The sequence below is a fragment of the Perognathus longimembris genome, chromosome 1, assembly GCF_023159225.1.
Source record: "Perognathus longimembris pacificus isolate PPM17 chromosome 1, ASM2315922v1, whole genome shotgun sequence".
In the NCBI taxonomy this organism is placed as follows: Eukaryota; Metazoa; Chordata; class Mammalia; order Rodentia; family Heteromyidae; genus Perognathus; species Perognathus longimembris.
In genome coordinates, this window is record NC_063161.1 from 58,650,991 (window position 1) to 58,663,492 (window position 12,502).

Below are 12,502 nucleotides of genomic sequence, written 5' to 3' on the forward strand. Positions count from 1 at the left end.
TACAACTGTCCATTGTTTTGCCACCATCTCTCATGAATAACTACCAGCTTAATTTAGCACAAATGTGATAGCTGGTCACAGAAATGTCATTTTATCAGACAGTACTGGACTGTTTCTTCTTAATTTTGCTAAATTAGACTATATAGCTTTTGGAAAGGCTTGAACCTCAGAATATACAGTATGCATCAATTTCCCAGATCTGAGAAGTTATCATTTCCTGCTCGCTCCTCTCTGGGAAGTTGGAATTGAGATGAAACTTTAACATATTTGTTATTATGTGGGGTGTAGATAATTTTGCCTGGTGCTGCTGACTCTACCTTTAATGCTAGCTGCTCAGAAGGCTGAGATCTGAATGAGGACTTCAGTTCAGAGCTACCCCAAGCAGAAAAGTCCATGAGACTCTGATCTCCAATTAACTAGCAAAACATCAGAGATGGAAGGCTCAAGTGGAAGAGCTGCAGCTTTGAGGGGCAGAAAGTCAAGAAAGAGCAAGGCCTTGAGTTCCAACTCCAGTACCAGCACACACACACAGAGATAATAAGCACACATATCTGTGTACATGCAAAGACTACCTGGCAATTAATTTAAAGGATACTATCCATAATTCCCTCTCTGTTCAACATTAAAACTATCAAATAATTATTTAGGAACTTAATATTTAAGTTACTAAACATTGATTGACTTAATAGTTATCTCCTGAATCTTAATGAAATTTTGTTAGGCTTCTATGTTTTCTTTTCATTGATCAAAAATAAAGTGGAAGAACAATGGAAGAGATGATACTGTACTCATAAATTTACATGTTGGATTGAAACCCCTTTGTACAACTATTTAAAGATAATTTTTAAAAATTCTAAAATAAAATGAAGTGGGGTACTGGTGGCTCATGCCTGTAATCCTAGCTACTCAGGAGGCTAAGATCTTAGGATCATGATTCAAAGCTACCCAGGGCAGAAAAGTCCTAGAAATTCTGACTTCAGTTAACTAGCAAAAAGATGGAAGTGGAGCTGTGGCTCAAGTTGGAGAGCACCAGCCTTGAGTGAAATATCCAGGAAAGAGCACAAGGTCCTGAGTGAAAGTTCCAATGCTGGCACCAAAATAATAATAATAAATATAAGGAATTGTTTACATACATTCATAATCATGAACACTAATAGCACTGGTGCCTGGTTTATGTCTATCATGTCCTAATTTCATGTCATAAGTCAAGTATGTCTGTGACTATAGTATTATATACATTGTGACTTAGGAAATCCATAAGTACTAGAGACCTATGTGTGCCAAGTGTTTATTTGGGCGTGAAATTAGGAAAAAATTGTTATGATTGCACAATAATAATAGTACTGTAATATTTTGTTGCAAATTTATTTCAGGCTGGGAATAAGACTCAGTGGCAGGGCACTTGTGTTGTGTAGCTTGACAAAGGCACTCACAACATCCCAGATGGACAGACAGGTAGACAGACAGGTGACATTACATATATTATAAATCATATTATACATATATGAAAAAATACTTATTATTTCAGCTTTTTTGTCATGCTGGTACTGGGACTTGAACTCAGGACCTGGGAACTGTCCCTGACCTTTTGTGCTCAAGGCCAGCACTCTACCACTTGAGCCACAGCTCCACTTCTGACTTTTTTGGCTGGTTCATTGGAGATAAGTGTCTCACAGACTTTCCTGCCAGGGCTGGCTTTGAACCATGATCATAGGATCATGGAGGAACTAGGATTACAAGTGTGTGCTACCATCAGCTCACACAGATTGGGAGGACAAAAGCCACAGGCATCTCCCAGGGGCTCCTGGTTGGGCAGGCAGCATCACAATTGCTTTGCAGACATTGTCTTCTTGGACTGTGACTGCAGCCATAAGATGGCTCCTAAATACACCACTGTATACTAGAGAAAGTTGAGGCTCAGAGAGTGACCTGTACAGAGTTAAAAGACAGGACAAAGGACTCCTGCTGTGTCTCCTGTACCACACCCACCCAGAACAAGGCTAGAGAGAACTAAGACTTTTTTTCTTAATTTATCCACCTTAAATTTAAGTTGTCCATCTCATCTCAGAAGCATGCATTTCCTGTAGAATAATACTCAAGGTAATGTTGAGAAAGATGATAAGAATGACAATGCTACAATGACAACATAAAATGCAGAAGAAACTGTCTGATTGGTCAAGATTATTTTCTCTCCATTTAAGTAGTAAAATTATGGCGATTACCCAGGTATTCTGTTTCCTGGATGAGAGTCTGTAATGTTGTAACCAGCCAATAAAATATTTAATCAAATATTTGTCAAATCAATACTGATTCTGGACAGGTAATCACACATCCTCAGTAAATAACAAGGATGCTGCATTGATTATATTTTCAAGGATGTTTTATGTTATTTTTGTGCCAGTAATGGCTTGAATGCAGAGCCTCACACTTTTTTTTTTTTTTTGGCCAGTCCTGGGGCTTGGACTCAGGGCCTGAGCACTGTCCCTGGCTTCTTCCCGCTCAAGGGTAGCACTCTGCCACTTGAGTCACAGTGCCACTTCTGGCCATTTTCTGTATATGTGGTGCTGGGGAATCGAACCCAGGGCTTCATGTATATGAAGCAGGCACTCTTGCCACTAGGCCATATCCCCAGCCCCGAGCCTCACACTTTTTGCTTGGCTTTTTTCTTTTTTTCTCAAAGCTGGCTGCCTACTGCTTGAGCCACGGGTCTGCTTCTGGTTTTTTGCTGGTTAAGTGGAGATAGAGTCTCTCAGATTTGTCTGCCAGGACTTGGTTGTGAATGGCGATCCTCAAATCTCAGCCTCCTGAGTAGCTAGGATTACAGGTGTGAGCCACTGGTGCCTGGCTCAATAATGCTTTAAAACCTCGTGGGTATATACTACATGGTGTGGGGATCATTTTAATATGCTGTGCTATTTGACCTGTGTATTCTCCAAGCCAACTGATTTCCAACCAGAGGAACTACAAACAGCAAACTGTAATCTATTGCTAACTTCTCTGGCTTATTAAGTCATAATTACCATCTTCACTCTCCCTCCTCCTTCTCTTCCTTTTCAGTCCCCCTCCCCCTTCCCCTCTACTCCTCCCCTTCCCACCTCCCCTCCTCCCTCTGTGCCACTGGGCAGCCCTCTTGACCAGACAAAGCCATCCATTACATTTCTATTCCTGTCAGCTCCTTCTCAGCAGCCAGCTTTGCCCTTACTGCAAGCCTTAGTAATTAATGGCGCTATTATTGTGAATTAGTTGTACAAGCAAGTCAATGTTTAGCCTAATTAAGAGTGAAGCCAACAAATTATTGAAAGCACCACTCTAGCCCAATTTGCATTCAGCCTTATATTAACAGCCCAGTGAAGCTTTTCAGCCAACGAGTAGAGTTCCTCCAGACTTCACCACCGCTTACAGCTAAGCTACCGACACTGCAGCTCCTGAACCCAGACCGGACCCCTCCACCTCCGCACAACCTGAAAACAGTAGCTTATTGATTGAACTTTGGAAATAATAGTGTGCTTTTTTTGTTTGTTTGTTTCACACTAATACAGGGGCTTGAACTCAGGGCTTGGGTGCTGTCCCTTAGCTTTTTTATTCTAGGCTGGTGAGCTCTACCACTAGAGCTACTCCTCCACTAGTAGCTTTTTGGTGACTATTTGGAGATAAGGGCCTCTTGGCCCTTTCCTGCACAGGCTGCCTTTGAATCTCTATCCTCAGATCTCAGCCTCTGGAGTAGCTAGGATTACCGGTGTGAGCCACTGGGTACGGGTGGCATATAGCTATAATCCTAGCTACTCCAAAAGCTGAGATCTGAGGAGGGAGGTGTGACTCCAAGCAGAAAAGCCAGAGAGACTCTTATCTCCAATCTACCATCAAAATACTGCAAGTGGAGCTGTAGCTCAGGTGGTAGAGCATTAGTCTTGAACAAAATAAGCTCAGGGACAGTGCTCAATCCCTGAATTGAAGCCCCAGTGCTGGCATGTAAGAAAGAGTAGGGGAGGAGAAGGCAGGGGAGGGGAGGGGAGGAGGAAGAGGAAGAGAAAGAGAAAGGGAAGAAGGGAGGCATTCTCCCCAAAAGTGCTTATTACACAATTTGCTGTGTGGATTTCTTCCAAACATCAACAACAAAGCAGACAAATATTTCAGCACGGAGTATCAGACACCCAGAAGAGGGAAGGTTGGCCAAGAGAAAATGTCAATGAGACAGAGCTTAAAACCTGCCCTTTGCTGCCATCAAGTGGCTGTTTTCAGAATATTCCTAGGAACCACAGCCATTTCCCAGGTTTTCATGCTCCCACATTATACACGTTTTCTCCTTTATAGTTTACACATATTGTCCTTTACATTAAACACATTCTCCTTTACATTTTACACATATTCTCCTTTACATTATACATGTATTCCCTTTCAGGGTAGGCATGAGGGGTGGAGTGGGAACCAAGAAGCCTATAAAATTAAATTAAAGCTATATACTATATAAAGCTATATACTATAGATACTATAAAAATTACATCACTCAAAGATTCTTCAGAAAGACAACTTCAAAATGTGAAGTATCCAAAAAATGGAAACCCTTCCCAGACTTAGATGACCTGCTTTGCTTCTAGTCAGCAAAGGCTTCAACCCAGACTCGGGAACTTCTTTCTCTTCAGTCATACCAAGCAGAGAGTTTCTAAATAGATTGGCTTTAAAGTTACAAGTTGAACACAGGAAGCATCAGAAAATTCATTTAGGATCGTTCTTTTTGTATGTGCTAGTACTGAGGTTTGAACTCAATCTGAGCACTCTCCCTTAGCTATTTCACTCAGAGCAGGCACTCCACCACTTGAGCCACAACTCTGCATCCAACTTTTTGCTGTTTAACTGGAGATAAGAGTCTCATGGGTTTGTCTGCCTGAACTTCCTTCAAGCCATGATCCTCAGATCTCAGCCTCTTGAATAGTTAAGATGACAGGCATGAGCCACTGGCATCCTCCTGGGATAATTTTTAAGCAAGTCAATGCAATGACTTTGGAGGAATGTCATTTCATGGCCTTTCCTATTAACATCTCACATTTTTAAGGCTTCAGTCCTGCATGGAAGATGTTCTTTCAGACAATGCTCAACAGTGGACTCATCATAACTTTCTAATTTTGGTAACTGCTTTGTCCTTGCTTTCTTTGCGCATTCCCCCTTTTCTCTCCCAAGGAAAAAATCTAAGCAGACAGTAGAATTAAAGGAAAATAAACAAAAGCTTTGTTTTTTACCTGATATTCCTTTTTTTTGTTAACTATCTTTAGGTAGTTGAACCATGAGGTGTGAATTCAACATGTTAACTAATGAGTAGAAATGGAGCCATCTGGTCTATCTTCCTTTCTGGACCCAACACATGCCTATATCTGTTTTTATGTTGTTTTTGTGGTGGGAACTCACTATGTAGCCCATGCTAGTCTGGAAGTCACTATCCACCTGTCTCAACCTCCTGAGGAACAGGCACACAGGCCTGTGCCACCACACTTGGCTCTGCCCAGTGTTTTGAGAGTACCACATCTCCCACTGAGACCTTTCTTTGCTAAGTGACTGTTAGGTGTGTTAAGTGATTCCAGGCACTCCCCAGTCCCTTCTTGCCTGTTCTATGGCTGAGGAATTGTCTCAGAAGCCCCCAATCAAAGTCTTTTACCTCATCATTTTAAAAGAGTAGGTGGCCCATACACTGGTGGGTGCCACCTGCAATCCTAGCCACTCAGGGGGCTGAGAGCTGAGGATCAGGATACAAAGCCAGAATGGGCAGGAAAGTCCATGAAACTTTCATCTCCAATTACCCAACAAAAATCCACAAGTGGAGCTGTGGCTCACTTGGTAGAGCACCAGCCTTGAGTGAAAAAGCTAAGAAACAGTGCCCAGGCCCTGAGTTCAAGCCACAGTACCAGTAGACAAAAAAGATAAATAAAATAAAGATAGACTGAGTATTCATAACATCATTTTTGCGTACAAGAAATAATCACAGACAACGCATTTTGATACTTTGTAAAGCCTGAACGTTGGATCTCAAATCACATTCTTGCATTTACTACTTGCTATTATAAAGTAATGTATAAACCACATGAAATGCCTGCTTTTCCTTTAATGATGGAGGAGAACAAGAAATTTTTTTAATGAGCTTGTTTCTCGACATTGAGATGCAGGCAGCCAGAATCTATACGTGACATCAAAACAATTGCACACCACAGAACTGGAAGGCAGATTCAGCTAGCTGAATACTTAAAGGACCTTATCTAGCATTCTAATCTTAGCAACTATTTCAGTACACACAAAATATCTAGGGTGGATTATCATTGTTCCCTGATCTATTCCTTAATGCTGTACACTAAGCCGATTTCCAATATACTTCTGTTAAAACTTCCAGAGAACAAAGCAAGGGACATTACCCTGAAAAACCTTTGTGTTTGACTAATAATGGCCTTTGTGCTATGGAAAGTTGATAAGTATAAATCATAATTCTGCATTGGATTCAGGGTGGCTGACTACTAAAATTATCTAGTTAAGAAGGATGATGCAAATGGTGCCATTGATCAAGATGCATTGTAAATTAAGCACGGACATGTTGAATTGAAACACCTTTGTACCATTATTAAAGATAATCTTAAAAATAAATAAAATTCTTAATTCATTATTTTTAGTGACTCATGTGTAATAAAGATGCCTTTGTCAAGAATCTATCTTTTTTTTTTTTAAGGCTACTGAGCCCAGTGTGCTGGTACGCAGCTATGTCAGCATGTGGGACCAAGCAACAGAGGCAGGAGAACAGAGGGGCCTCAGGTCAAGACCAGCCCGATAACATAGAAAGACCCTGCCTCAAAAAGCCAGAGGAAAACATAAAGGCTACTAATACCAAACACATGTATTTAACCAGTCATTGCAAAACCATAAAATTGCAAACCTGAAGACCTTCATCCTAGCTCTGCCTTACCAACTAGAAGAATATAATCAAGTTAGCAAGCTTTCTGATTCTCCTCTCCTGTGTCAGTCTTCAAGATACCCCATAGAAAGGTCTTTAAAAATGAGGAACAGTCAGTTACCGCTGGCTCATGCCTGTGATCCTAGCTATTTAGGAGGCTGAGCTCTAAAACAGTGATTCCAAGCTAGCGCAGGCAGAAAAGTCTGTGAGACTCTTTTTTTTTCTTCATCTCCTGTTTCCATTTCTTGGAGTTCATTTCAAAAAGTATTATTTTATAAGATCATATGTACATAGCTATTGAGCCTTTGTGATCTGCTCCTATAAATACCCTCCTTTAGTCTCACTGTGTGAGACTATCATGCTGATAGATAGATAGATAGATAGATAGATAGATAGATAGATAGATAGATAGATAGATCCACACAGTGTGTTCACATAGATTTATAAGCACATTCTACACACTAGTTACCACAAATGAGGGAAACCATGCAACCTATGTTTGGGTCTGGCTTATTTTGCTTAGTATAATTTTTTCCAAATATTTCCATTTCTTTACCAATGGTACAATATCATTCTTTCTGATGGAAGAGTAGAATTCCACCATGAGGCTCTTCTCTCCAATTAACCCACCAACATAAAAAAGGCTGGAAGTGAAGGTTTGATTCAAGTGGTAGAAGTGCCAGCCTTGAATGAAAAAGCTAAAGGAAAAATGTCCAGGCCCTGAATTCAAGCCCCAGTATAAAATAAAGAGAAAGAGAGACAGACAGAGACAGAGACAGAGACAGAGAGAGACAGAGAGAGAATAAACAAGAAAAGAAAGAGAAGAGACCAAATTTCATGTAAAAAATGACTTGCATGCATTGAAATTAAAAGGATTCTAAATGAATTAACCAAGAAAAATTATCTCTCTTTAGAGTAGAATATTTGCAAGGAGGTTTAGTCTAGTATGAACTAAGAGGCTTTTTGTTGAATTCTAAGGCACGCCTGCTGTGAGCACCACAGACAGGGAAGGCGACCTACCCCATGCTGCCGTCCATCAGAAGGACTGTGTTGTAAATGTGAGAGAAGATGAACAGAAAGAGAATCGTACTAAAGAACATTGTCATCCATGACCCGTGGTCCTCCCGAAACATTTTCAACCGCAGCAGCTGACCTGAAACAAAAATAATATGAGAAATCAATGTACATGGCAAATCAAAATTCCTACACAACGTGCTTTATTTCAGCGAGTTTCTATTTGCCGCACTGTTATTCCGAAGCCAGTGCTATAGGACTGCCTGTGGGTGAAACCATTATTCACTGTGTGTGTTTTTTTTATTCTTTTGCAAACACATGATCATAAATAAGATTTAAGACAACTCTCAGATCACATCTCATCCTAGAGAAAATAGGAATAATGAGCAAGTCTGGTGTCCAACACTGATTCATTATGAAAGCATGAAAGAAACATGAATTGGAAGACAGCTACTTTTTTATGATCTACTTCTGAATGTATTTTTCATTCACATTGAAACTACCTAAAACAATTATTTAAAAAGCTGCACAAAGTCCATAGAGTCTTTTGCTGTTAAGAACCCATTTAAAAATTTTTAATTTTATTATCTTTAGTTGAACAAAGGGATTTCAACTCAGTATGTCAGTTTGTGAGTACAATGCATCTTGATCAGTGTCACCCCTCCCATCATTCTCCCCCATCGCTCCCAACCTCATCCCTTCCCTCAGGTCACCTGGCTCCATATTCACATATGAACACTGAATATTTTGATTCTATGTGGCCTCTCTTTCCTCTTTCCTTTTGTCTGCCCCCTCCCCTTGACATTCATTTTTAATACTAGGTGGATGATGAAAACCAAGGCCAACTTTACTTAAAACAAGAAATAATTGTTTATATTATGTGAAGATTTGGGAAGAAAAACTAAAGTCTCTGTTATAGCATACATAGCTAAAATCATCTGACCTCTTCTATGGCTGTGTACACAAAGGCTGAGTGGGGGGGGGGATCTGGGTGTACATGTGGAGCTTGGTATAGAGCTCCCAAAACAGTTCCACCCTCACGCTGATCCCTAAGATAAAGACAAATGCAACCAGACTGTCATTCAATACGCAATAGAATAAGCACCAAAAGAAAAGCTTACTACTACTCAAATTAGTCCAGAGAAATGTTTGAATTTATGGGCATTAGAATTTTGAAATGAGAAGATTGAAAGAAAAACAAAACAAAACAGAACTGGGTGTCAGTGACTCATGCCTGTCATCCTAGCTACTCAGGAGGCTGAGACCTGAGGATCACAGTTCCAAGCCAGCCCAGGCAGAAGAAACTGTGAGACTCTTATCTCCAATTAACCAGTAAAGAGCCAAGAGTGGAAATATGGGGCTTGGAATAGGGCCTAGTGGCAAGAGTGCTTGCCTCCTACACATGAAGCTCTCGGTTCGATTCCCCAGCACCACATATATAGAAAACTGCCAGAAGGGGCGCTGTGGCTCAGGTGGCAGAGTGCTAGCCTTGAGCCGGAAGAAGCCAGGGAAGGTGCTCAGGCCCTGAGTCCAAGGCCCAGGACTGGCCAAAAAATAAAAAATAAAAGAGTGGAAATATGGCTCAAGTGGTAGATTACCAGCCTTGAATATAAAAGTTAAGCAAGATTGCAAGACCCTGAGTTCAACCTCAGAACCAGTATGCACATGTGCACACATGCACACACATACAGAAAGCAGAAAATGATAAAGACAAATAGCTTTGGCCGCTTCTAAGATCAATTTTGTCTATTTTACTCACACCTATTCCAAAGAAATCGTATCTAAATAATGGTGAAGGAGATGATACAGATTTAAGAGACATGAGTAAATAAGGTAAACCTGACATCTTTTCTTAAAACCTGACATCTTATAAAATGTCTCATTAGAGTAGATTTTGTTCTTGTATCACCTTCCAGTGGTTGTACCTACACTATCTCTGTAATCTTATCTGAGTATATTGGAAACCGTGTATTAGAAGTAGGAAATTGAAAGGGAATACCAAAATTGAGAGACACAGGGTAAAAAAAGACAAACAACTACAAAAGCAATACTTGCGAAACTGTTTGGTGAAAGTGAACTGAACACCTCAGGGGGGGAAAGGGAAAGGGGGAGGAGGGAAGGGGGTATGAGGGACAAGGTAACAAGCATTACAAGTAATGTATCCAATGCCTAACGTATGAAACTGTAACCTCTCTGTACATCAGTTTGATAATAATTTTTTTTTTTTTTTTGCCAGTCCTGGGCCTTGGACTCAGGGCCTGAGCACTGTCCCTGGCTTCTTCCCGCTCAAGGCTAGCACTCTGCCACTTGAGCCACAGTGCCGCTTCTGGCCGTTTTCTGTATATGTGGTGCTGGGGAATCGAACCTAGGGCCTTGTGTATCCGAGGCAGGCACTCTTGCCACTAGGCTATATCCCCAGCCCTGATAATAAAAATTTGAAAAATAAAATAAAATAAAATAAAATATGGACATTATGAATTAGATACATATTTCCAATTACAAATGATGTGTCTCCTAGACATGCAGAATTTCTCATATAATTTACAAAAGCATAGAAAGAAAGAAACTTTAAAGACTTAACAACTGGTGAGAGCAAGGGAAGAGGTGACATTGTCCAAAAAGAGATATACTCATTTGCTGACTTATGTAACTATGGTCCCTCTGTACATCACCTTTAGAATAACAATTTTAAAATATTAAATGACTAAAAATTTCCTGCTATCTCACTTTACTAAAATAACACCTTAGATGTGAATTGGTACCAAGCTAACAGAAATACTGCACTATCTAAAATATTAGCTGGAGCAAAAAACCAATGGCAGACTACATTCCACCCCTTGGCTTCCTGGACTGTCCAAGGCTTTCAGAGCCATGGCAGTGTGACTGCAATCACTGAAAGGAAGACGTGGAAAATTCTACTGAAACCAATTACACTAGCATGGTAAACGCAAAGATTGGAGAACTCACTGACTGAGTCAATAATTCTGTCAAAGATACAGCCATGAGCAACCAGGAAAAAGGTCCATATTTGAGTACTTAATGGAAATATAACCTTAGTTTAGACGCCAGGACTTGAGATTCTTGATATCTGTTCAGATTCCATTTACTGATAATATGTATTTAATTCAAATGCATTTAATTCAAGAGATGAGTTAAATGCAACATGTATTTAATTTACGGTTCCTAAGTACCACAGGAACTGTCGATTGTTTTTAATAAGTAAATATGCATTTTGTCAGCATAAGCATAATAATAAGCATCCAATATTAATGCTAATGACATGAGTGCTTTGCAAACAAAACATTGTGGATTAATTGTGCACTGGTTGAAAGAACACAAAGTCAGTACAAAGAAGAAATGTGACAACACCATTTGTGCTGTCATGGCTAACCTCCTTGTCTGGCACTAATTTCAGCCATTAGAGTCAACAGAACACAATGGCAGGTTAACATGGCTTGAAATTCACTGAAAAAGCACAATAAAAGGGCTACAATGTATGGGCCTGACCCAATTGTTGAATCAAATCACACTATTAATATTTCCCAAAAGCTACTTCAGGGTTAAGTCATGCGTGACCCCATCTAATGTAAGGAGTCTAAGAGCACTGTCATTAACAAGGCAAGAACCACGAGACACCTGAGGATGCCACGGGAAAACACAGCATTTCTCCCTTGGAAGACAACCTTGGAACAGCTGTGGTTATTATTTTGCCATAATAACTAATAGTGACACCCCCCCATCGTGTGTGTGTGTGTGTGTGCACGAGCGCACACATCCACACCTGTGCCAGTAGTGGGGCTTGAATTCAGGGTTTGGATGCTGTCTCTTAGCTTTATTGCTCAAGGCTGGCGCTCTAGCACTTGAGCCATCCCTCCCTTTTTTGCTTCTTAGCAGTTAATGGAAGATAAGAGTCTCACAAACTTTCCTGCCTAAGTTGGCTTGGAACCACGGTCCTCATATCTCAGCTTCCTGAGTAGCTAGGATAACAAGTATGAGCTACCTGTGCAAGCCTATATTTGGAAGCCCTATCTCTTATGGCTGGAGCAAGAGGATAAAAGAGAAAATGGAACTGGATCACAGCACTTGAAGATTAATTGAAATTCACTAACAACCCAACTAAAACAAACAGATGACATCTTCATCATAAATGTGTGCAAATTTATAGTTTTAACACCATACCAGAATAATTTTATCCTCCTGAAGTTTGCTAATTGAAATATAAAGATATAACAAAATAAGAAAAGTAAGAGAAGTGGAGTGAGGGATGTGAATTCAGTGGTAGAACTTATTAACATATACAAGACCTTAGGTTCATCAACCAGCATACATACAAAAAAAAAAAAACCCACAGAACTAAATTGAATATTTTTTCACAGTTTTGATATTAGCAAAGATAATGATCTAACAAATACACCAGAATATCATTAGGAAGGAGGATGTTCTAGATAGACAAATATAGCTTTGTGTAATAGGTGTAAGGTCATAAAGCTTCTGCTTCTGTTCCATTAAAATTAATACCAAATACTTTCATCTCACTGTGCAAAGAGAATTTTAAAATATGGC

General features: G+C 40.0%; 1 protein-coding gene across 1 annotated transcript in view; it reads right to left on the reverse strand.

Annotated features, from left to right (window-relative positions):
- Positions 1-12,502, reverse strand: part of Tmem117 (transmembrane protein 117) — a 374,448-nt gene that overhangs the window by 298,134 nt on the left and 63,812 nt on the right. The window contains exon 3 of the mRNA XM_048365994.1: positions 7,946-8,078. Coding sequence (XP_048221951.1) covers positions 7,946-8,078 — 133 coding nt within the window. The remainder of the gene's footprint in view (positions 1-7,945; positions 8,079-12,502) is intronic.